The 25,798-nt window shown below is 42.0% G+C and overlaps 1 protein-coding gene across 4 annotated transcripts in view; it reads left to right on the plus strand.

Annotated features, from left to right (window-relative positions):
- The window catches only part of c5h8orf34 (chromosome 5 C8orf34 homolog), a 567,297-nt gene that overhangs the window by 260,625 nt on the left and 280,874 nt on the right, over positions 1 to 25,798 (plus strand). For all 4 annotated transcript variants that reach the window (XM_068031961.1, XM_068031962.1, XM_068031964.1 and 1 more), the window contains exons 6-7: positions 11,795 to 11,952; positions 21,634 to 21,800. In XM_068031961.1, the coding sequence (XP_067888062.1) occupies positions 11,795 to 11,952; positions 21,634 to 21,800 (325 nt within the window). The remainder of the gene's footprint in view (positions 1 to 11,794; positions 11,953 to 21,633; positions 21,801 to 25,798) is intronic.

Consider the following 25,798-nt stretch of genomic DNA (forward strand, 5'->3'; position numbering starts at 1 on the left):
TCTCTTTCCTCATTTAAGATGCTCCTTAAAACCTACCACTTGACTAAGCTTTTGGTCATCCGTCCTAATGTCTCCTAACATGACTCGGTGTCAAACTTTGTTTGATAGCAGTCCTCTGAAGCGCTTTGAGACATTTCACTTTGTTAAAGGCACTATATAAATACAAGTTGTTGTTATTGTTGAATAGACTACAAAATCAAGGAAGCTACGCTAAACCTTTATAAAACACTGGTTAGGCCTCAGCTGGAGCATTTTGTTCAATTCTGGGCACCACACTTTAGGAAGGATGTTAAGGCCTTGGAGAGGGTGCAAAAGAATTTTTCAAGAATGGTACCAGGGATGAGGGACTTCAGCTATGTGGAGAGACTGGAAAAGCTGGGTTTGTTCTCCATAGAGCAGAGAAGGTTAAAGGGAGATTTGATAGTGGTGTTCAAAATCTTGAAGGGCTTTGATAGAGTAACTGTTTCCAGTTGCAGAAGGGTTGGTAACCAGAGGCAAACTTAACTTGACTGGCAAACGAACCAGAGGCAACATGAGGAAACATTGTTTTACTCAGCAAGTTGTTGCACACTTGAATGCACTGCCTGACAGAGTGGTGGAAGCTGATTCAATTCTAACATTCAGGAGGGAATTGGATCAAAATTACAGGGTTATGAGGAAAGAGCAGGGAAGTGGGATTAATTGGATAGTGCTAGCAAAGAGTTGGCCGAGGCATGATGGGATGAATGGCTGCCTTCTCTATGATTTTATGAATTAGCAATCTTAGAGGCAATAGGATGGCTGGTGTGGGGAATGAAATTAAATTCAATCTTCACTGATGTCTGTGAAATGGGCTGGGTTATCTACCCAGGATAAGTCTACCTCACAAATATGTTAAAATTAATAAACACATTCAGCAGACTGATGGCTTTAGTGCAAGATCAGAGAAAAGGATAGAGATGCATGTCGGTTTGCTCTTAGGTTGAGTCTAAAGTAGTGTGCTGGGGCAGAGTACAGGAAAACTTACTCTGTATCTAAGTGGGCTAGACCTGATCCTGGAGTTTTTGATGCTCATATCGAGTGCCTGGAATTGGATGGTATTACCAACACTAATATCCATTATCTTGATAAGCTTCAAAAAGTCACCTAAAAAGTTTCTTCTGTCATTAAGTTAACAGCAGTTGTCTGTTTCTGGGTGTTTTCTACAATATTCATGCAATCTAATTGATATTATCAATATTTTAATTGTATAATTTTCAAAAATCAGTTAAACAAATTCTAATTAATTTTAATTTTCTTGTCTAATTTGAAATGTATTTCCTCAAGCACAATGAATACCAAAGACTGACTGGAAAGAGTTGCTGAACCCAGCAGGAAGGGAGATAAATATATTGTTGTTAATCCAGCATGTTTCAATGATCTTGACATTCATATGTATATGCTAATTCAGCTATAGCAAAAGTGCTGAATTAACATCTCCATGTGAAATCATTATTACTGAAATAGCTTGGGTAAATGACTGTACATACTCTGATATTCAATTTCCTCCCTATTGAGTTCAGTAACTCATCCCAGTCACTCTTTGTTCAAGTATAATGAATGCCAAACATATTTTAATTTAAATATGAGAAATGAAAAGGTTGTTAAGATTAATTATAACTTGTTTTTAGCTTTCAGTCTGGGTCATCCCCTTCAAGTCCAACTCAGACTGATAATATAAATGAATATGATAAAATGGATTAAATGAGTGGGCAAAACTGTGACAGATGGAGTTCATTGTGAGGATGTACGAGGTCATCTACTTTGAACCGAAAATAGATCAGAGTATTTTTCTAAATGGTGAGAAGCTATGAACTGTGGACGAGCAGAGAGATTTAGGGGTCCATGTACAGAATCACTGAGAACTAATGGGCAGGTTCATAAAAACATAAGTTTAAAGCGTAATGGAATGGTAGTCTTTACATCAATAGGGCTGGAATACAAAGTGGTGGAATAATATTGCAATTATATACAGCTCTGCTTAGACCCTATTTAAATTACTACATTATGTCCTAAGCACTGTACCTCAGGAAGGATATATTGACCTTGGAAGAGCTGCAGTGCAGATTTAGAAGAATGATACCAAGTTAAATTATGAGGAGCAGTTTCATAGACTGGTCTTGTATTCTTTGGAGTATAGACAATTAGGGAGTGATCTACTTGAGGTGATTAAGATGATTTGATTGAGCAGATAGGAAGAAACAATTTCCTGTGGTGATGAGTCCAGAACAAGAGGAATAATTTTAAAATTAGAACTGGGCCTTTCAGGCTTGAATCTATGAAGCATTTTCTCATGCCAAGGGTAGTAGAAGTCTGGAACTGTCTTCCCCAAAAAACTGTTAAGGCTAGGTTTATTCAAAATTTCAAAACTTAGATTGATAGATTTTTATTAGACAAGGGTATTAAGGGATATGCAACCAAGATGGGTCAATGGAGCTCAGATATAAATCATCCATAAATTAATTGAACGGTAGAATGGGCCCGTGGGCTGAAAGGCCTACTCATATTCCTGTGTTTATATTTATTATTACCTTTTATTTTATTTTATTTAGAGATACAGCACTGAAACAAGCCCTTCGGCCCACCGAGTCTGTGCCGACCAACAACCACCCATTTATACTAACCCTACAGAAATCCCATATTCCCTACCACCACTAGGGGTAATTTACAATGGCCAATTTACCTATCACCTGCAAGTCTTTGGTGGGAGGAAACCGGAGCACCCGGCAAAAACCCACGCGGTCATAGGGAGAACTTGCAAACTCCGCACAGGCAGTACCCAGAATCGAACCCGGGTCCCTGGAGCTGTGAGACTGCGGTGCTAACCACTGCGCCACTCTGCTTGAACTGCTGTTGTTTCCAATGGGCAGGGGTGAAAAATCAGCCAATTTGCCACTAATCATCACCGCTTCAGGGATGTTCCATCAGAACTGAAGACAGCCTTCAGATAATACTACCCAAATAAGGGTGGATGTGTTCAAAGTTAGCAGCAATGACTGGATGCCATCATAAGTTGTCTTTTCTGTTATTACCACAATAACAATGCATGGGTGCAAAGGACGTTGCTGACAGATCGGAGGATATTTACATTTCAAGAGGTGCCCCTCAGGAATGCAATTGGTAGCACTCATAGATCCTGCAAAATTTGATTTTTTTTTTCATAAGTTCACAGTCCTATTTTCACAGACAGCTCCTCCACTGCTGCAGATGTCCAAGGCCTGCAGCAGCCATTTCCTCTCCCTTGAGGCATATGCCTTGGCTCGGGGATAAATCCTCCTTGGTACTTACCAGAAATATTTAAATTGATCTCACCCCAGAGGAGAATTCACTGGAACCAGTGATGGGAAAGCTCGGGGGCAGCGCAATCCAGGATCTGCCAAAGTAGCATATCCTGCGCGAGGAATTAAAATAGTTTGTGTCTGTTCTTTGTATGCTATGAGTGCCCTTAGATCTCTAAAATGGCTTCTGCACACTTAATGGCACAGTTCTGCAGAGTGCAGGGACAGAGGGGCCTGGGGTTTATGTGCATCAATTTTTGAAGGCTACAGGGCATATTGAGAGAGTAGTCAGCAAAGCATATGGGATCTTGGGCTTCATAAATAGAGATATTGAGCACAAAAATAGGGAAGTTATCCTGAATCATTATTAAGCTCTGGTTAGGTCCCAACTGGAGCATTGTGTCCAGTTCTGATCACCACACTTTAGGAAGGTTGTCAGGGTTCTTAAAATGGTGCAGACGGGATCTACCAGAATGGTTCCAAGGATGAGGGATTTTAGTTACAAGTTTAAGTTGGAGAGGAAGGGTTTGTTCTCCTTGGAGCAAAGGAGATTGAGGGGAGATTTGATAGATGTATGCAAGGTAGAAAAAGAAAAGCTGTTCCCATTAGCTGATAGTAAAGGACTAGGGGACACAAATGTAAGATTTTGGGCAAGAGATGCCGGGAGGTTGTGAGGAAGAACCTTTTTATGCAGTGAGTGGCAATGACCTGGAACTCACTGCCTATAAAGGTGGCAGAAGAGGAGACGATTAATGATTTCAGAAGGAAATTGGATGGGCACTTGAAGGGCTACAGGGATAGAGCGGGGGAATGGTCTCACTGGATTGCTCCCTAGAAAGCTGGCATGGGCAGATGGGCTGAATGGCCTCTTTCTGTGCCGTAAATGACTCTATGACTGTAGGTGCTGAAGGGGTTTATGCTTCTGTACAAAACAGTTGTGCACTAGTAGGCACTCGTCTTGGAATACAGTATGACTTGGAGAATGAACCAAACAAACAATCAACACCGCAGTCAGTGCTTGTCGGACGCTAAAATCGTTGAAATAAGCAGGCAGCTCAAAGTTGGCATGCTGCTTGTATTGCAATCAGCATGCACGGTTTAATCGCACCTCATGACCCTGTTTTCGGGGGCTATCATATTTAGACCCCCATGTCTTTTGGGCTATTAGAAGGATGGGCTTTGATGATCAGAAAGCCTTTTTAAACATCCATGCCTTGTGTTTCCTATGTGCTGGTTTTGGTTTCAGTAATTGCTTGCCTACTCACACAATTATGCCATCAATATTTACTATTACACAAAACTGTACAGAAAATCTGCAGGAAGAGATTTTTAAAAACTCTTTATTAAATTTCTCATAATTTTCTGTACATTGTTGGTTTGAAAGGGCTTTGTGGTGACACTCCTTTATAACCTGCAGTTACTAAAATGTCAGATGAGAATTAGGAGGTTTATTGTGGTGATTGAGTCATTTTTAAAAGTGTTTGCTTTTCCGTTCCTGTGCTTATTTTATTATATTTCTCAATAACCTTGGACAGAAATAAACATTTTCAAAAAAAAGTATTAATTTGCACCAAAAATATGAATTACTTTTGATTTTGCACATATAATTGTAAAATTTGCAAACTATGTGGTTCTTCAAGAGCATTTACTTTTCACCTTCTTGCATAGCTCAGTGCTCAGTTGCCTGTGTTTGAATCTGGAATGTCCAGCTTCTCAATCTTTCCTTACACTACAGAGATCAGCTTTGTAGCTCGTCTCTGAATTGTCGCTGATATGTATATGTCTTGCTTGGTCCTAACTGAATTTTTCTCTCCTGGCTATAATTTCCACCACCTGTCCTGCTCAAACCACTGTGGTGGCAACATGGCCCTTATCACTGAGTGACATGTGGCCTGTTCTTCTTGCACCTTTTCTTCTTTTGAAGAATGCCTTACCTTATTCCCCAATTTAGGACTGAGATGAAGAGAGATTTCTTTACCCAGAGAGTGGTGAACCTGTGGAATTCTCTACCATGGAAAGCAGTTGAGGCCAAATCATTAAATATATTCAAGAAAGAGTTAGATATAGTTCTTAGGGCTAAAGGGATCAAGGGATACAGGGAGAAAGCGGGAGCAGGGTACTGAGTTTGGGTGATCAGCCATGATCGTATTGAGTGATGGAGCAGGCTCGAAGGGCTGAATTGTCTACTCCTGCTCCTATTTTCCTATGTTTGATAATGCTGCTGTGAAGTGCCTTGGGCCGTTTTACTATGTTAAAGGCGCTGTATAAATGCAAGTTGTTGTTGCATCATCAGCAAACTTGAATATATTACACTTAGTCACCTCATCTAAGTCACTGACATAAATTGTAAATAGCTGGCTCCCAAACATTGGTCCTCACTAGTTACAACCTGCCAAAAATGACCAGTTTATTCTTGCTCTATTTTCTGTCTGTTAGCCCATCCTCAATCCAAGCTAATATATTACTCCGATCCCATGAGACCTGCATGTGCAGTGCAGTTCATGTTTGAGAAAACTTCATTTATTTACCTTTACGAGTTATTGTAATTTAAATATTAGTTGGGAGCTGATACAGTTGCCATTTGCATTAAAACCAGAATTGTTTCTGTGTTTTTGCTGCAGTTGATTAAATTGAGCAACTATTTCAGATATTTCATTAAAAAATAAATAAAAGCACATATTTTGCCTTGATTTTAAATCTTCCGTCCTGGTGGAAACCTGATGGCAGGGTTTGGGGGTGCGGGTGGCAGATAGGAACATAGGAGCAGGAGTAGGCCATTCAGCCCATCGAGCCTGCTCTGCCATTCAATGCGATCATGCATGATCATCCACTGCAGTGCCTTTTCCCAACACTATCCTTATATACCTTTATGTCATTGGTATTTAGAAATTTGTCAATCTCTGCTTTAAACATACTCAGTGACTGAGCTTCCACAGCCCTCTGGGGTAGAGAATTCCAAAGATTCACAACCCTCTGAGTAAAGAAATCTCTCCTCATCTCAGTCCAAAGTGGCTTCCTCCTTATTTTGAAATTGCGTCCCCTGGTTCTGGACTCCCCAACTGGGGAAACATCTTATCTGCATCTACCCTGTCTCTCCCTTTAAGTATTTTGTAGGTTTCAATGAGATCACCTCTCATTCTTCGAAACTCTAGAGAATACAGGCCAGTTTCCCCAATCTCTCTTCATAGGACAGTCCCACCATCCTGGGAACAACTTTGGTGAATCTTTGTTGCACTTCCTCTATGGCAATAATATCTTTCCTAAGATAAGGGGACCAAAACTGCACACAGTACTACAGGTGCAGTCTAACTAAGTTCTACACAATTGAAGCAAGACTTTGCCACTCCTGCACTCAAATCCTCTTGCAATAAAGGCTAACATACAATTAGCCTTCCTAATTGCTTGCTGCACCTGCGTGTTAGCTTTCAGTGATTTATTGACAAGGACACCCAGGTCCCTTTGTGCATCTACACTTTCTAATCTCTTACCATTTAAGAAATACTCTGCACATCTATTCCTCCTACCAAAGTGGATAACCTCACATTTTTCCACATTATATTCCAATGCCCACTCACTAAGTCTGTCCAAATCCCCTTAAAGCTGCTTTGCATCTTCCTCACCACATGCATTCCCACCTAGTTTTGTATCATCCGTGAACTTGGAAATATTACATTTGGTCCCCACATCCAAATCATTAATATATATTGTGAACAGCTGGGGCCCAAATACTGATTCTTGCAGTACCCCACCAGCCAAAATGAACAGGGAACTAACCCATTCCTTTCCGCCACTGATCTGGCCAATTATAGTTTTAAATTCCCGGGAGCAAGAACACCCGCCCAAAGCTAATAGGTTCTCTTTAAAAATGCTTGACAGTCACCATCAGGGCCCGATCTGCAATTTTAACCTGAGGCCTGAGTGGTCTAGCAGTAGGAGCCAGGTCAAACCTGTCAGGTACTGGAGTCAGGGCCAGAATTGCTGAGTAAGATAAATTATTCAACTATTTATTTATTTATTTTATTGTTTCCATGTAGGCCAGGAGAAGCAGGAGTGCTGCTCCAGGCCCCACAAGAAAAGCTTGGGCCACCCCTGCTCCAGGATTCCTCCTCCCCTACATATTGACTGACTTTAGTGCTGGGGAGCATTGCTTCTGGACTACACTGAGTGCCTCTGACTGGCATAATTTTAACATCCGGGCACTAACATCCTAACTTCCTGATCGTTTTGGGTGGGATGTTGGCAAGTGGCATGCCATTAAAATCAACCAAGCCTGCTTGCTGCTGCTCCTTACTGGCATGCCAGTCACTTTGCTGCATTGGCACCCAAGAGATAGAAACAAAGCCTTTGTGTTGGCAGTTTAATAAATATTGCTGATTTATTGGCTATGCATTCAGTGTATTTTATTGTGCAGTCTATTGTGCCTGCTACTACATTGATAAATGTTGCAGTTTGAGAATGCAATATTAATTGCATATATGAATGCAATCAAATTGGGGCGAACTTTATGCTCTCATCCACATTGGGTTTGGAGGAGGGGACAGCATAGAATTGAACGGGATGGTGGCGGGGGGAGACCCCGTCACACTCCCTCCTCCATCCAAATTAAGCCTGTGAATAGCCTTCCCACTGCCAACTGAGGCCCTTAAATGGTCAATTAAGTCCCAGTTAAGAGTCTCATCCTGCCGCTGTCTGAATTAGCCCTGTGGCGGGTGGGCTTGTCACCACATGGGAAACATGCCAAGCAAACCTGTGCAGGTTGCTTGCCGGCTCTGGGATTGTGGCAGTGGGTTGTGGGGAGGGGGCGGGGCAGGGGGGGGTCTCTGTTTCCTCATTAAAAGGTACAGTGCCTTAACAAGGGAGCCAGCAACGGAAAGGAAGGAGCCCGCTGAGAGATACCCCCCTGCCCTTGCTGCTGACCTCCCTACACTCCCCTCCCACATGACCTCCACCCCACGAAACACCTCCTGCCTTAACTTAGCTCTGGCCTGACTCCAGGACCTCGGGTGAGTCAAGAACCGGCAGCAGCCACCACCTTCGCAGTGATGCTGCTCAGCTAAAGAGCTGCTGGTCTCTCATTGGCCAACAACGCTCAGCAGGCGGGACTTCTGCTGCTGGGGTCCTTGATCCCGGGGAAGGCTCGCCGCTGTCTACTTCAGTGTCTAATTGGAACTTGATCTGGCAGGCCTTCCCCAGATATGGCGACGCAGGGCTCTCACTGACGCTTTTGTAAGTAGTTGAGACCACCATTGCCAAGATACTAATGTGTGGGTAAAAGTGCAATTGTTGTCACTGGTGCATGAAAGAATGATGACACATTAGAACAGGGGAGTCTACTTCCCATCCTAAATTGCTGCAAAGTGTGAAATGGAGGACAAATATCATGAATTACAAAAATACTGATCATCAAACTGAAAAAATCGGAAGTCCTTCATTACAGTCAAAATACTTTAACTTACAGCTTTTAAAAACATAAACGGACTGTATAATTTAGTCAACCGTATCGAAATAATATGAAAGATGAAAAAAAGAAGGTTGAACAAGTAAATTGTGAGATAAAAAACATAAAATGCTGGCAATACTCAGCAGGTCCAGCAGCATCTGTGGAGAGAGAAACAGAGTCAACGGTGCTGGTCAATGAACTTTCATCAGAACTGGGAAAAGTACCGAGGCAGGAAAAGGTGGGGAGGGTTGGGAAAGAACAGAAGTGAAGGTCTGTGTTAGGGTGGAAGGCAGAATTAAATAACAAAAAGGATGATGTTGCAAGACAAAAGGGGATGATAATCGCACAAGTAAAGAAACGAAGGATGTATCTTGAGGCGTAAATGGGAATAGCAGAATCATCACCAACAACTGCCATCTGAAAAAATGGGAGCAGAGGTTTTGATCTGAAATAGTTGAACTCATTGCTGAGTCCAGAAAGCAGTAAAGTGTCTAATCAAATTAATAGTAAAAGGGTAGTAAAAAGAGGGATGGGGTTGATTAGGGACCAAAAGGGGGATCGACTCATGGAGGTAGAGGGCGTGTTTGAGATGCGAAATGAGTACTTTGCATTTGTCTTTGCTAAGCAAGAAGATGCTGCCAGAGTCATAGTGAATGAGGAGATAGTTGAGATACTGGATGGGCTACAAATTGATATGTAGGTGGTATTAGAAAGGCTGGCTGTACTTAAAATTGATAAGTCTCCAGGATGGGATGAGATGCATTCGAGGATGCTGAAGGAAGTAAGGGTGGAAATTGCAGAGGTCCTGGCCATAATTTTCCAACCCTCCTTAGATACAAAACGAGTGCCAAAAGACTGGAGAATTGCAAAAGTTACACACTTGTTCAAAAATGGGTGCAAGGATAAACCCAGCAACTACAGGCCAGTCAGTAACCTTGGTGGTGGGAAATCTTTTAGAAATGATAATCCGGGGCAAAATTAGCAGTCATTCGGACAAGTGTAGATTAATTAAGGAAAGCCAACATGGATTTGTTAAAGGCAAATTGTGTTTAACCAATTTGATTGAGTTTTTTTATGAGGTATCAGAGCAACTTGATGTGGTGTATATGGACTTCTGAAGTGCGTTTGATAAATTGACACATAATAGGCTTGCCAGCAAAGTTGACACCCATGGAAAGGGACAATTGACATTTGCAGATGACACAAAACGTGGAAGTATAGTGAACTTTGAGAGGACGTAGACAGCCTGGTGGAATGGGTGCATACATGGCAAATGAAATTTAATGCAGAGAAGTGTGAAATGATACATTTTGGTAGGAAGAATGGGGAGAGGCAATATAGACTAAAGGGTACAATTCTAAAGGGGGTGCAGGAATGAGAGACCTGGGGATATTATGTGCACAAATCATTGAATGTGGCAAGCCAGGTTGAGAAAGTGATTAAAAAGGCAGAGTGCATCCTGGGCATATCATAGAGGCATAGAGTGCAAAAGCAATGAAGTTGTGATGAACATTTATAAAATTCTGGCTCAGCCTCAACTAGAGCATGCGTCCAATTCTAGGCACCGCACTTTAGGAAAGATGTGAAGGCTTTAGAGAGGGTGCAGAAAAGATTTATGAGAATGGTTCCAGGGATGAAGGACTTCAGTTATATGAATAGATTGGAGAAGCTAGTGTTGTTCTCCGTAGAGAAGAGAGGTTTGAGAGAAGATTTGATAGAGATGTTCAGTGACATGAGGGGTCTGGACAGAGTAGGTAGAGAGAAATTGTTCCCTTTGGCAGAAGGGTCTAGGACCAGTGGACACAGATTTAAGGTGATTGGCAAAAGAACCAAAGCGACATAAGGGAAAACTTTTTTACGCAGTGCATGGTTAGGATCTGGAATGCACTGCCTGAGAGTCTTGTGGAGGTAGATTCAACCATGGCTTTCAACGGGGAATTGCATAAGCATCTGAAGAGAAAAAAATGCAGGACTACAGGGAAAAGGCAGGAGATTGGGACAAACTAAATTGCTCTTGCAGAGCCAGCATAGACTCGATGGGCCAAATGGCCTCCTTCTGTGCTGTAACCATTCTATGATTCTATAAGGGCTGTTCCTCAAACTTATGCTGAGCTACATCGGAACAGTGCAGGATGCTGATTATGACAGAGAGGTCAGAGTTAGAATCGGGTGGAGAATTAAAATGGTAGGCAAAAAAGTGAATTAAAATGTGAGGATTGGATGTTACATTGACTGGAATACACTGATGTTTCACTTTCGATACTTAGATTTGAATCCAATTGAGGTCAATGAAAGTCTCTTCTCTGTGTTACCTATGAAGGTTCTGTGTGAAATGAGATTTGGCCTGTCTCTACTCAGTCAATGTTGTAGTACTGTTATCAGCATTACTCTTCTTAGATTAGATATAATACCATTCTTTCACTATTAATCACAATAAGTGAGATGCATTAATTGTGATTGACCAAGCAACAATGTCCAGCCAACTCCTTGGCCATTTTTGAGATCTGCTGGAATGTAAGAGACACTCTGAAGGTGGCTAATCCAACATCCTACTGTGCCTCAGGACATGCAGAAGGGTGAGATTTCCAGCTATTGGCTGCTCAGGATGTTATGCACATTCCAGTTGCAGGGACAGGATGATTTTAATATTCAGGACAAATGCCCCACAACGGTAGAGGCATCATCTCCAAAGAGATGGCAGAAAATCTGAGTGGCACCCTGCCAGAAACCATTATCAGGCCAAAGATTAATAATAAAAACAATAGCCAGTTCCATTTTTCCCACTCCTCTTACTCTGAGCATTTGAAATGTATCCTTGGTTGTGCAAGTGCCACAGCTGGTCAGAGAGCAGGATTCCAAGGACATTGATAGCCAGAGAGGGAGGTGAAAATGCAAATGGGTCTAGGGAGAGAATTGACTGGCTGAAGATTAAATGTGTTCTGTTGGCACTTGCAGTAGCATTTCTTACTGGGCTCATCATTTTGCCCATGTTAAATTTGAGTCTACTTTTTGAACAATGATCAGAAAAAATTCTAATAATTCAATCTTTTTGTTTAAGGATCTACGGGCTTATAATTCATCCCTTGTCAGACCCAGAGTGGTTGGAGAATGGGTGGGTCGTGAGGAAACTGATGCTGATCCTTTGGCTGCAGAGATGCTGCAACCTCCAATACCCAGAATTAAAGATGAAAATGAGGACAGCCACAGCCCAGGAAGGTAAACATTAGGAAATATGTTAGCAAGGATACCAGTGCCTGGTATCCTAATTTCAATCTTGTTACATCTTTTAACTGCCAGTATTTTATTGTTATAATGCCAATAAACATCGTAAAAGGTACTATAAATAATTTACTAAACATAGCTGGAGGCAAATGCTTTAAAGTGCATTGAGCATTTTGTGGACTTATTTAGCATATTAGTATAAACTGCACAGCATTTGACCAAGTGCTCCGGTTTCCTCCCACAGCCAAAGACTTGCAGGTTGATAGGTAAATTGGCCATTATAAATTGTCCCTAGTATAGGTAGGTGGTAGGAGAATTGAGGGAAGGTGGGGATATGAGAGGGTGATGGGATTAATGTAGGATTAGTATAAATGGGTGGTTGATGGTCGGCACAGACTAAGTGGGCCGAAGGGCCTGTTTCAGTGCTGTATCTCTAAAAGAAAAAAAAGAAAAAAGAAAAAAGTGTGGCATGAAAGAGTCCTAGTAAAATTGAAGCCAGTGGGAATCAATCCTCTGGTTGAAGTCATATATAGCACAAAGGAAGACGGTTAGAGTCATAGAGTGATACAGCACTGAAACAGGCCCTTCGGCCCACCGAGTCTGTGCTGACCAACGACCACACATTTATACTAAAACTGCATTAATCCCATATTCCCTACCACATCCCCACCATTCTCCTGCCACCTACCTACACTAGGGACAACTCACCTATCAACCTGCAGAAACCCACACAGTCACAGGGAGAACTTGCAAACTCCACACAAGCAGTACCCAGTACTGAACCCGGGTCACTACAGTACGGCACCACTGTGCCGCCCTTGTGGTTGTGGTTGTTGGAGGCCAATCATCTCAGCCCCAGGACATCACTGCAGGAGTTCCTCAGGGTAGTGTCCTAGGCCCAACCATCTTCAGCTGCTTCATCAATAATCTTTCCTCCATCATAGGGTTAGAAGTGGGGATGTTCACTGATGATTGCACTTTGTTCAGTTCCACTCACAGCTCCTCTGAAATTGAAGCAGTACGTGCCCGCAAGTCCTGGACAACATTCAGGCTTGGGCTGATAAGTTGCAAGTAACATTTTCTCCACACAATTTCCAACCAATGATTATCTCTAACAAGAGAGGGTGGCACAGTGGCACAGTGGTTAGCACCGCAGCCTTACAGCTTCAGGGACCCGGGTTCAATTCTGGGTACTGCCTGTGTGGAGTTTGTAAGTTCTCCCTGTGACCGCGTGGGTTTTCGCCGGGTGCTCCGGTTTCCTCCCACAGCCAAAGACTTGCAGGTGATAGGTAAATTGGCCATTGTAAATTGCCCCTAGTGTAGGTAGGTGGTAGGGAATATGGGATTACTGTAGGGTTAGTATAAATGGGTGGTTGTTGGTCAGCACAGACTCGGTGGGCCGAAGGGCCTGTTTCAGTGCTGTATCTCTAAATAAATAGAGTGTGTAACCAACTCCCCTTGACAATTCAACAACATTACCATCGCTGAAGCCCCCATCATCAATGCCCTGAGAGTTACCATTGACTAGAGACTTAACTGGACGAGCCACATAAGTACTGTGACTACAAGAGCAGATCAAGGCTGGGAATTCTGCGGTAACTCACCTCCTGACTCCCCAAAGCCTCCCCATCATCTACAAGGCCCAAGTCAGGAGTGTGATGGAATACTCTCCACTTGCCTGGATGGGTGTAGCTCCAACAACACTCAAGAAGTTCAACACCATCCAGGACAAAGCAGCCCACTTGATTGGCACCCCATCCACCACCTTAAACATTCACTCCCGCCACCACTGGCGCAGCATGGCTGCAATGTGTACCATCTACAAAATGCCCTGCAACAACTTGCCAAGCCTTCTTAGACAGTACCTTTGAAACCTGCAGCCTCTACTGTCTACAAGGATAAGTGCAGCAGGTGCATGAGCACACTGTCACCTGCAAGTTCCCCTCCAAATCACACACCATCCTGACTTGGAAATATTTTGCTGTTTCTGATTGGTTGCTGGGTCAAAATCCTGGAAGTCACTTCCTACAGCACTGTACGAGTACCTTCACCACATGGATAGCAGAGTCAAGAAGGAAGCTCATCACCACCTTGTCAAGTGCAATTAAGAATGGGAAATAAATTCTGGCATTGCCAGCAAAGCCTACATCCTATGAATGAAGAAAAATAATATTATGGGGGGAATTTTATGCTCTCCCCTACGGTGGGTTTGGAGAGCATGCAATCAAGTGGGATGGTGGTGAGGGGGAGGGTATTCCCGCTACCATCCTGCCTCTGCCAAAATTAAGTCTGGGGTGGGAAGGCCTATTAATGGGGGCATTTTGATGGTAATAAGAGTTAGAACGGGGGGAGGGATGGAATGAATAAATTGATTATGACACTGTGCATGGCAATGGGAAGAGGTTCAATGGTAATGGAGGGACGGTTTAAGTTTATATTGGTTGGGTCAAGGGGAATGGGTTCAGGCTAGAAGGTGGCGGGAGGTTGGAAGGTGGGGAGACTTGCCTTAAATTGCACCTGCACCATTTTCTCTATTGATAATGAAAACCACGTGGCCACTCAAGGATTGCAAGGCGATTGGGAGGAGACAAATGATTGTGGGTGGGTACTCAACCCGGCTGCATCTCTAAAGCACAGAAAAAAAGACTGCTCATTGCCTGGATGTTTCTGCTGATTGGCAGCAGAAGGCTGCATTGGAATGTTACGTTCACTTTATTATTTGCAAAGCTGCAGCGACATGGGTGTCATACCCCCCATTTTTCTAATATCACAGGAAAAGATGCACATGCGTCTTTTCACTTAACACATGATGCGGAACACCAGCAACAGCCAGAGCAGGAAGGTGAGGATGCTGCGACAGACAACATGCAGGAATGGCATTATCGAAGATGGGTGCTGGCTCGTCATCGCATCCTCAAGACAAGGAAAAATTACTTTCAAATGTCAGAGGGTCAATGTCAGATGCATGAGGATGTATCATGAAATGGTCACAGAAAAATCTACAATCCTGCAGCATGACCTGCATCTGTTTGGGTTTTGTGGGATACCCATGCCACTTTGCCTTAAGGTGAATGCTACACTCAATTGATTGCCTACCGGCATCTTCCAGGGATGAATGGGCGAAATATGTGGCATATCACAGTCTGCGACACATTGTTGTATGGAAGAGGTGACCACTGCCCTATTTCTTCATGCCAATGAGTTCATCTACTAACCTGTAGATGAGGCCAACCATGCAGCATGGTCTGTGGACTTTGCTGCCATTGTTGGGTTCCCCAGAGTGCAAGGGGTTATTGATTGCACTCATGGGGCCATTTAGAGCTCCCTGGAGATGACTGCTGTATGTGTGAATCACAAAGGCCTCCAATACTTGAACGTTCAACTGTATTGCGAGGACAGAAGAAAATTAATGCAGGTTTGCAAACGTTTCCAAAGGATCTGTCCTGACTCATACTTTCTGACGAAAACATAGCTGCGTGAGTTATTGAAGGACAATCCAAATTGAACCCCTGGATCCATCGTGACTCTTGCTACATGTTTGATGAGACCTGTGCAACATCCCAAAGTGGAGCTGTAGATAAATGCAAAGGTGCTTACACATCCACCAGAGCTATAATCAGTAACACCATTGGCATTTTTAAAATGCCCTTACTCTGCTTTGAGAGGTCTGGAGGGGCTCATCATTAAACACCAGCGAGGATATCAAGAGTCATGGTTGCCTGCTGTGCGTTACACAACCTGGCATTTAGACACTGTTACTTTCTGCAGGCTTACACAGATGAAGATCATCTTGAAGAGGGTGAGGAGGAGGACAACAGTACAAACGATGCCATTATGGACATACAACAGACACGAGGGAGCACCTCATATTAGCAATTCTCTGACAACAGTAACCCAATGTAAAATGTCACAGTAAGAGGAGAAAAAACATACATTCTCCCATTATGCTCACAAATACCTGCAGACTTAATCATTGCTGCAATCAAAAAGGAAGACAACACATAAAACGACAGTGGAGATGTTGTAAACGGCCTTTATGCCAGCTATTTTATTGAAAGGGATATGCGTCTTCATTGAAAAATTTTGAAATGCAACAAGGCATTAAGCAGCACACCTAGGATACTGCAACATTGCAACACTTTGATGTGCACAGCAGATTTCATGTCCTGTGGGTGACGATTCATCGAAGAACACAACAATGCAAGGAAAGTAAGGTTGTGTATGAATGGAAGGCATGTTTGCACTTTGAACATTGAACAATATACAGTTGTTATACAGCCATCATTGAGGACTGAAAGCTGACATAAAACTGTGAAATGGACACTGGACACTTTCTGAAAGACACTGAACTGTGGGGTGATACACTTTGGTAGGATGAATGAGGAGAGGCAATATAAATTAAAGGGTACAATTCTAAAGGGGTGCAAGAACAGAGAAATCTGGGGTATGCATGCACAAATCATTGAAGATGTCAGGACAGATTGAGAAAGTGGTTAAAAAGGCACACGGGATCCTGGGCTTTATAAATGGAGGCATAGAGTACAGAAGTTATGATGAACCTTTATAAAACACTGGTTAGGCCTCAAGTGGAGTATTGTGTTAAATTCTAGGCACCGCACTTTAGGAAAAATGTGACGGCTTTAAGGAGGGTGCTGAAAAGATTTACGAGAATGGTTCCAGGGATGAGGGACTTCAGTTATGATGATAGATTGGAGAAGCTGGGGTTGTTCTCCTTGAAGAAGAGAAGGTTGAGAGGAGATTTGATAGAGGTGTTCAAAATCATGAGGGGTTTGGACAGAGTAGATAGAGAGAAACTGTTCCCTTTGGCAGAGGAGCTGAGAACCAGAGGTGATTGATAAAAGAACAAAAGTGACATGAGAAAACATTTTTTTTTTGTGCAGTGAGTGGTTAGGATCTGGAATGCACTGTCTGAGAGTGTGGTGGAAGCAGATTCAATTGTGGTTTTCAAAAGGAAATTAGATAAGCACCTGAAGAGAAAAAAATTGCAGGGTTACGGGGAAAGTACTGGGGATTGGGACGAGCTGAATTGCTCCTTCATGGAGCTGGCACAGACTCGATGAGCTGAGTTGTGTCCTTCTGTGCTGTCACCATTGAATGATTCCATACTGATCCCATATCTTATTCTATGGTGGAATTCCCTCCCTTATCACCTGTTGCTCCCCCATTTTAGCCAACATTAATGTGTTACTCTAACCTCTCCTGAAACAATAAAGTTAAATCTCTCTATAACCCTCTCAATATTCTATTTTTTTTTCTCAATGAAAAGCAGGTTAGCTGGTCATTACAGCACAGTCTACAGGCAATAAAGTGACGAATGCCCAGTTAAGCTGTTTTTGATAGCATTAGTTGAAGGATAAATGTTGGCCTGGACACGGCGTCAACTCTCCCTGTTCTTCAAATGAAATCATTTCAGGCTACGATCTGCATTCTAGGGTTGTAAAAGAGGTAGCTGCAGAGGTAGTGGATGCATTGTTTCTGATCTTCCAGAATCCCCTAGACTCTAGAACAGTTCCCAAGGATTGGAAGGTAGAAAACATAACCCTGCTAGTTAAGAAAAGAGGAAGAGAGAAAATGGGGAACTATTGGCCAGTTGGTTAAAATGCTAGAATCTATTATTAGGAACATGGTATCAGGGTACTTAGAAAATCATAATATGATTAAACAGCATCAACATGGATTTGTGAAAGGAAAATCATGTTTGACAAATCTATTCGAGTTTTTTTGAGGAAGTAATTAGTAAGATGGATAAAGGAGAACCTGTGGATATAGTGTATTTGGATCTTCAAAAAGCATTTAAAAAGGTGTTACACAAGAGGTTATTATACAAAATTAGGATTCATTGGATTGGGGGTAATATATTAGCATGAACTGAGGATTGGTTAATGGACAGAAAACAAAGAGTAGGAATAAACAGGACATTTTTGGGTTGGCAAGATGTAACTAATGGGCTACTGCAAGGATCAATACTTGGGCCTCAGCTATTTACAATATATATGGTTATGATCATGGTGGGGTTTTTTCCAGAAGTATGCGGTGTATCTTTAAGTCAGCAAAGGATCGGTACTGCTTTAAGAACAAGCAAGCTTCAGGAGTTACCGAGAAGGTGCATTCTGGTTGGTTGGATACAGCCAATCAGAGACTGAGGTTAGATATACAATGTTGCGATTAACTTTTGAAAAACTGGCTTTTGATAGACACAGAGACTGTACTGCCAGCATGTACTGAAGGAAATAGGAGAGTTCTCCCTCTGCCTATTTAAATCCTATTTATTATACTCTCTCAAAATGTTAAAGAAGCTTCAAGCCAGATTAATTTCTTAAAAAGAAAATAACCAATTACTTTACTGAGCTGTAATTGCTGTGTTCATCGCTGGAGAAGAAGAGCAACACTTCAACTGCTGAACTAGACTATGGACTATCCGACTGTAGAAGAACCTTTCCTGTCCCCATCGGACAACTGCAAAAACTGCAAGCAATCTTGGACCGTTTCTGCATTGGGAAGATTCCATTTCAGCAGGAGCGTAAATCTGCAAGGACTTTGTTACTTCTATTTTGTAAATGTTGTTTATATCTTAGTAGTGTTTAAGAATTTAGTTTTCTCTAATAAACAGTTAATTTGTTGATCTAAAGATACCTGGTTTTGTTCACCTCATTCGTGGGATTGATAGATGGTTCAATTCGGCTGTGATTTTCTTTTATTTGGACAGTTTAAAGTGATATGTTAGGCGATCTGTGGGGTGACGGGATTGAATTGACTGCATTGCTCCCACCGCAATCAGAATCATACATTTTGATTGGGGGCTTTGTCTTGAGCAATCGTGTCATAACAATATTCATGAATTAGATGAGGGACTGAGCATAATGTATCCAAGTTGTCGATGATACGAAATTAGGTGGGAAAGTAAATGGTGAGGAGGAGCAAAGAGACTGCAGAGGGATATAGACAGGTTGAGTGAGTGGGCAAGAACATGGCAGATGGAATACAATGTGGTGAAGTGTGAAGTTATCTATTTCGGTAGGAAAAATAAAAAAGCTGAATATTTTTTGAATGGTGAGAGACTGGGAAATGTTTACATTCAGAGGGACCTGGGTGTCCTTGTACGTGAATCATAGCAAGTTAATATGCAAGTACAGCAAGCAATTAGGAAGGCAAACACCACATTAGCTTTTGTTACAAAGGGACTGGCGTATAAGAGTAAAGAAATCTTACTACAGTTGTACAGGGCACTGATAATGCCTCACCTGGAGTACTATATGCAGTTTTGGTCTCCTTGTCTAAGAAAGGATATACTTTCCCTGGAGGGAGTGCAACAAAGGTTCACTAGACTGGTTCCTCGAATGAGACGATTGTCCCATGAGGAGAGATTGAGTTAACTAGGCCTATACTTCCTGGAGTTTAGAAGAATGAGAGGCAATCTAATTGAAACATATTAAAATTCTTAAGAGACTTAACAGGGTCGATGCTGAGAAAATGTTTCCCCTAGCTGAACAATGGGTTGCAGTCTCAGAATAAGAGGTCAGCGATTTAGGACTTAGATGAGGAGAAATCTCTTCACTCAAAGGGTTATGAATTTTTGAAATTCTCTACCTCAGCTGTTCAGTATATTCAAGACAGAGTTCAATAGATTTTTGTGTACTAAAGGACTTAAGGGATATGGGGACAGTTTGGGAAGGTGGAATTGAGGTAAAAGATCAGCCATGATCATATTGAATGGTGGAGCAGGCTCGAAAAGCTAAATGGCGTACTCCAGCTCTGATTTCTAATATACATCTTGATGCAGCCTGGGAAGTCTGAACCTGATTGCTCACATTATCCTGGTGGAGGTAGTTGCACCCTCAAACCTTTAAGAGGTTCTCTCTGACTTGAAAGAGATGTGGCTTTATCTGTAAACAGTTACAAGCAATACCATTTGATTTTGAAGCACAAAGAGAGAATTAGTTCACGTAGTGCCACTTCAAAGAGTTATGCAGACTATGTAGATTCCCCAAGGCAGACAACACTGTGGGCCTCTAAATGCGCGACCACCCCCCCTGCCCCCCGCCACACGTGTTTCTCCATTGATATCAATGAGGAAAGACACAGGTCGTGCCGCAGTTGTCTGCGGCATTGTCTGTTCCCAAGGAATGTTAGTAGTCAGCAGTACGCAAACAAATTTTTCCTCCAGGAGTTCTTGACCTGAATTGAGTCACAGTGTTGAAGTTTAAACTAGATTAAATGTTGTAATGTTTCCCTCTGGCACTGCTGCTCAAACCGATGTATAATGCATCAACCAAATATAGGGAAGAATACTATAATGAAAGGTAAATGACAGGCATATATCATGTACTGTTTTTCCCATCATTTCTCCTGTAGGACCTGAGTCACCGAGAAGGGTGGGGGGGGCTAATTTTCAAGTGCCAGTTTTTTAATGTAGTTGATTATAGAGCTGTTTGCAGATTGTAGATTGAACATGAGCATGAGCATGTTTTTCAGGCCCCAAGTACCTGAGTGGGTAGTATGTCTCAGTATAAATGATGAGGGGCATCTCACACCCAGTTTCTGCTGCTGAGACTGCCTACGTTTGCGGGTCAGAGGGAGGTCTCATTATTTAAATGTATTCAGTGGCCAAGATATTTTTGCCCCCCCACCCCTTGTACCTTCGGGGAAGAAAAGTGTATGTTCCACTTCACAAATTTAAAAATAAATCATGGCCATATCCTTGGGAGTCCAGGCTTCAATCCCAGCTTAGATCTCCCAGGTAGGCCGTACATCCCCTTAGTCATCTGGAACATCTGGGCTCCAGGCATACTATTGTTGACCATACAACAGATCCCAAAGAAAAACTTGAGGTGCAGAAACTCCGACATTTGAATTTCCCGGCCCCATCCACCTTTACAATAATAATCTTGTAAGGGACAGGTGCAAGTTCTGCCCACAGAAGACTATCCTGAAAACTTGGGTGCGAGTCTAGGATCAGGCCTATCCGGGTCCCAGTCTAATTGTGGCAGACTCCCACTGAGGTGATAGTAGAAATATGCCATAAATTTTCTGGGCCTCAATTTAAAAAAAAAAATCTTCAGCCAAAACCATGGGCCAATTTGCTCTATGCCAACACAACACAACATTTTCCCTCCCCACCACCCCACTTGAGGTACCTGCCCCAGCAGTGTTGTAAATGGCTCTAGCCCCCTTGATGCTGGGAATTATACACCTAACTCTGGCCCAATCAAGAAGTGATGGACAGAAGTACATAGTTAGTTCTTCCATATCTGTTGAGTATTTTCTGTCATTGTGGTCTCAAGAATTTCTCTGCCTTGGTCTCACAATATGCTCCCCAGTTATGATTTTTCTACCAACTAACTGCAGCTAAAACTAGAATGTTCCCACAGCTAATTGTCACTCCTGAGTTTTCAGTATCCTCGACAATTCAATATTATCAGCAATTACTTGAAAGCTCAAATTTTGCAGAAAAGTAATGAATGAATTAATGTTTCTTCTGTTTTCAATTTAAATGCTATCTCCATGTTAACATTTTAAAAAAATGTTTGTCGTGTTCTCATTGAAACAGCACAGAAGTCAAAAACTGTTCATTGTGATTATCACTTAGCAGTTGACAGTTGCATGTTGCAGCTTGATCATTCAAAATTGACAAGTTATTCTAAAATGTTCTTGTAGCACAAAACTGGAGCAGAAGAGTAAAGGCTTAAGACAACAGCAGCAACAGCACAAGAAGCTTTTAGCTGCAATGCTCTCCCAGGAGTCCTTTGATTCTGTGCACAGTGTTGCACCGTCTGTGGCAGAAGAAGACATAGAGGATGAGGACGATGCCATGGAATTACTAGGTAAGACACCTGCTGGCACTATCAGAACACTCAATCACAGGAATGCATTAACAAGTATCAAATTACAAATTTTGTTCAAAGTATTCCACATAACCATCTGAAAAAAGATAAGCTCTGATCCACAGGTACTACATTCTTACTGCTCTGTAAGATTTTGGCTGAATCTTCCATCTCACCATGAGACCATGCAGTATGGTACAGGACTTCCTAATATGATCTTCTCTTTATCATCTGTGGTCTAAGATTATGAAGTTCATGGGAAATTTGAACATGCTGAAATTAAATCAAAATCTGGAAAGGGAAAATACAGGTTAACTTTTTGGACACAGGTATTTCATCATTCTTGCAGGAAGGCAGGAAAGGTCCCTTTTAAAGCCTAAGCAAAGAAGAGATGAAGCAGTTCAAATTGACAAGTAGAGCTATGCTGATCACAGCATTGCCAGCTCTTGTGATTCACATGCGAGTCTCACAATTAGGAGAATTTTTTTACGACGCCTGTGATTCATGTGAGAGATTTAAATGTAGCTCTCTGCATATTTAATTTCCCATGTGAATCTCAGAGTTAAATAAACTTTTACAATTCATGGGAATTTAATGATTCTGGGTTAGTAGAAAGTCAGCATTTAAAAGGTGACCCACTTTATTTTCTGAAGAATCTCCAAATTGGGCATTTTGCTTTGGCTTTATGTTGGATGTTATTTTCAATGCCGATTTTTGTCTATTTGCTTTTTGAGGCTTTTGGAGAAGAGTTTTGGCTGGAAATATTTTTTAGTTACTGCAATTATATTTTTAAAAGCTGAATACCCTCCCTCTCTTTATGTTAGTTGAAAAATGAAGATGACAATGAAAAAAATGGTTATAAAGCACACCATATTGCATCAGAGACAGCAGTGCCAATGCTACCATTATTTATAGGCAGAGATGCACTAAATGCAAAGTAGCAACAAAACAGCTTTTTAGGGAGATAATGACAGGGTTGGGGTACCTCCCAGAATCTAATCTCCTGAATTTTTATACACCTGGCTCATTCTAAGTTGTCACAAGGAGAATCAGCAATATCAACCTATCAGCAGTTCAAAGATTTATCCAGTAGGTGACATGCATTTTTGCAAGGGAAAACAATTTCACCATTTAACCCATTGGCAATATTTTACTCTCCATTTGTTGCAAATAATCATTTGGTAGTAGAGAACTTGAGTATTGCTGAAAACAGAGACATTTTGTTGAAGTTTTTCGTCTTGCACTCATCAGGACAAGTCGAAAGAATACCAATGTAAGGGAAAGCAACAAATTTATACTATATGAGGAGAGAGTGCTGATTGGTGGACAAGTGGATTCTGATTGGTAGATGAGTTGCCATGGAGAATGAATCAGTTTATGGTGACTGACAGTTAACTGCCAAGCTTTGTTTGAAATTTAAAACAGGCAGCTTGACTCTGATTGGTCAAGGTATTGCCCTGAGGAATGAACCAGCTGTCACTTATTTTGTTTAGCTGAAATAGACACAATGTGCATACATGTTCTTTCTGTCTGTATATATTGTGTATTAATATATATAGCTTCCAGTACATGCAAATGCGCCTCACTAAGAGACTGACTGACAATCTTAAATTGGTTGTTAGTGTAGTTTTTAGCACACTGAGGATTACTTAGCAAATGTTGTCCAATTGTGGAATCACATCTAATGTTGGACACGGTTTCCTCCCACAGCCAAAAGACTTGCAGGTTGATAGGTAAATTGGCCGTTATAAAATTGCCCCTAGTATAGGTAGGTGGTAGGGAAATATAGGGACAGGTGGGGATGTGGTAGGAATATGGGATTAGTGTAGGATTAGTATAAATGGGTGGTTGATGGTCGGCACAGACTCGGTGGGCCGAAGGGCCTGTTTCAGTGCTGTATCTCTAAACTAAACTAAACTGTGTTTTGAGTTTTGCAATCATAGGCTGGTTGGGGATGGTCTGTACTTTGCCCATTGCAAACAGTGCAAGGGACATGTTGTTTGATACAATCCACCAGTCTTTGAGATGTACGACTTATATATCTAGCATCACACTGGTATTGAAATTCATATATCACATTACTCATTTGTGTGATATGCAGGACGTCTTTTTGGTTTAACTGCAGCATCCTGTTAGTGGTGAACACCGCATGTGTTGCTCAAATATTTGGGTTACTTACTGGGCACTTTTCAGGGCCGAAAATGATGGCCTTAGGCGCGTTGTGAGAAATGATCTGACCAGGGTAGCCATTGTCATGCAGGATGTTCTGAAAGTCCACAGGAAGTTGGCAGGGGGAATGATCTTCAAATCTCTAGCAATCCACAGGTTGGCCAGTTATGCAGGCTATGACTTCCCATCCGCCCATCCTTTGAAACTCGTTTTTGCAAAGCCAAAAAGGATGTGACATTCCAATTGTGAATGTGTGATTGTTAGCAAAGTTTTGAAGAGCTTCTGTTGTCTGAGGCCATCTTGACAGATGCCTCATCTGTATTCTGATTTGCAACCCTGGCATGTGCTTGCCCTGTAAACCTAACCAATTGAAAGAAAACTTTAATTTAAAAGCAGATTTTAATCTAAATTACAAGAAGCCCCTCGTCTAGCTGGCTGCAGCCTTATCCCATATTAAAACAATTAGGAGGAGGTTGTATGGTTGTGAATTAAAAGTCCCAAATCTGTGTTCAAAATAAGGCCAATTTTAAATACGGGCAAAGAATGGACAGGCAACTGGCCTTGCCGGCATGAGACTCGAGTTACTTTGGGGCCCGAGCCTCATTTACATGCTGCTAGCTAGCTGTGGGTGTCAAGCAATTGCTGTCTCGCAGCTGGCTGATTCTAGGAAGGCAGAAACTCAGCTGGGTCCCATGCTGAGTTGGCCAAAAGAGCCTGAACAGAGATACCTTCAGCAGGTCAGAAGTGGCTTGAAGTTTTTTTGAGGCCCCAAGAGGACCACTCCTGCTCCTCTGGTAAATTGTGTTATTAATATAGCACACTCAGGCCAGGCTAAACTAATTAACGAGATTTAATCACAGAAATTAAATATCTACCCATAGTCCAGTTTTCTTGAATCCGATTTCACCAGTGGTTCTTTGCATGTAGCAGGTACCTAATCAAAATCGTAAGCAATTCGCTTACATTTTTCTTATCAGCTGCCTGATGTGTGTGAAAGTCTGCTGGTAGTGCAGGATCTCAGAGAATTTTTCCCACACAAAAGAACCGGGTACCAGAAGTTACTAGATCTTTTAAAAGTGCATTCTACTTCTGACTACAGCGATTCAATATATCAATCTGCTCCAGTATTCGATTTCAATTCAATACTGAACCATTTCTGTTTCTACACTTTCATGGGTTTCTGTCTTTGCCTTGCTTTGTTTTCTTCATATCAGAGGGTTACATGTTTCATTAGTTTTTGAACTGAATGGACTCCACTGAATTAATAAAATAATGCAGAAAGCAGTTAAAGCCATTCCCAAGTTGAATGATCCACAAGGGTTTGCTGTTTGTACCTCCCATACAAATGGGAGATGTTGTATGATTGCCTTTAGGAGTGATATCCCTTCAGGATTTTAGTATTCTAATGAGCTAAGTAGCAGGCCATAGTCATGTACTTGCTTTAAGACTTGTTCTATGACTCTCTACTGTTTCCCCTTTAAGAAACTGTCTGTTATTTAGACTAGATGCTTTGATTGACAGGAGGAGGTATTTGTCTTGCTTTCAGCACATAAGCCTGTTGTGTTTACAGTTCAAGTGCTTTTGAAGTGAAGCTATTGTCGCGAGACAACAGCAACTGCAAGCACTAGTTTCAGCCAACAGTATTGGCAACATAACCAGGTCAAAAATAGCAAGCAAGCTGTGTGGTAAATGTGGTTGGTCCCACTCACTGCAACGTTGTCCTGCATTTCGAGACCTGTGCATGGCGTGCGGTGCAAAAGAACACTGGGCCCACCTATGTGAGTAATCTGGCTCCAGAGAAGCAGGCAGAAGTCACAGCAGGACACAAG

Source organism: Heterodontus francisci, chromosome 5 (assembly GCF_036365525.1).
Source record: "Heterodontus francisci isolate sHetFra1 chromosome 5, sHetFra1.hap1, whole genome shotgun sequence".
Classification (NCBI taxonomy): Eukaryota; Metazoa; Chordata; class Chondrichthyes; order Heterodontiformes; family Heterodontidae; genus Heterodontus; species Heterodontus francisci.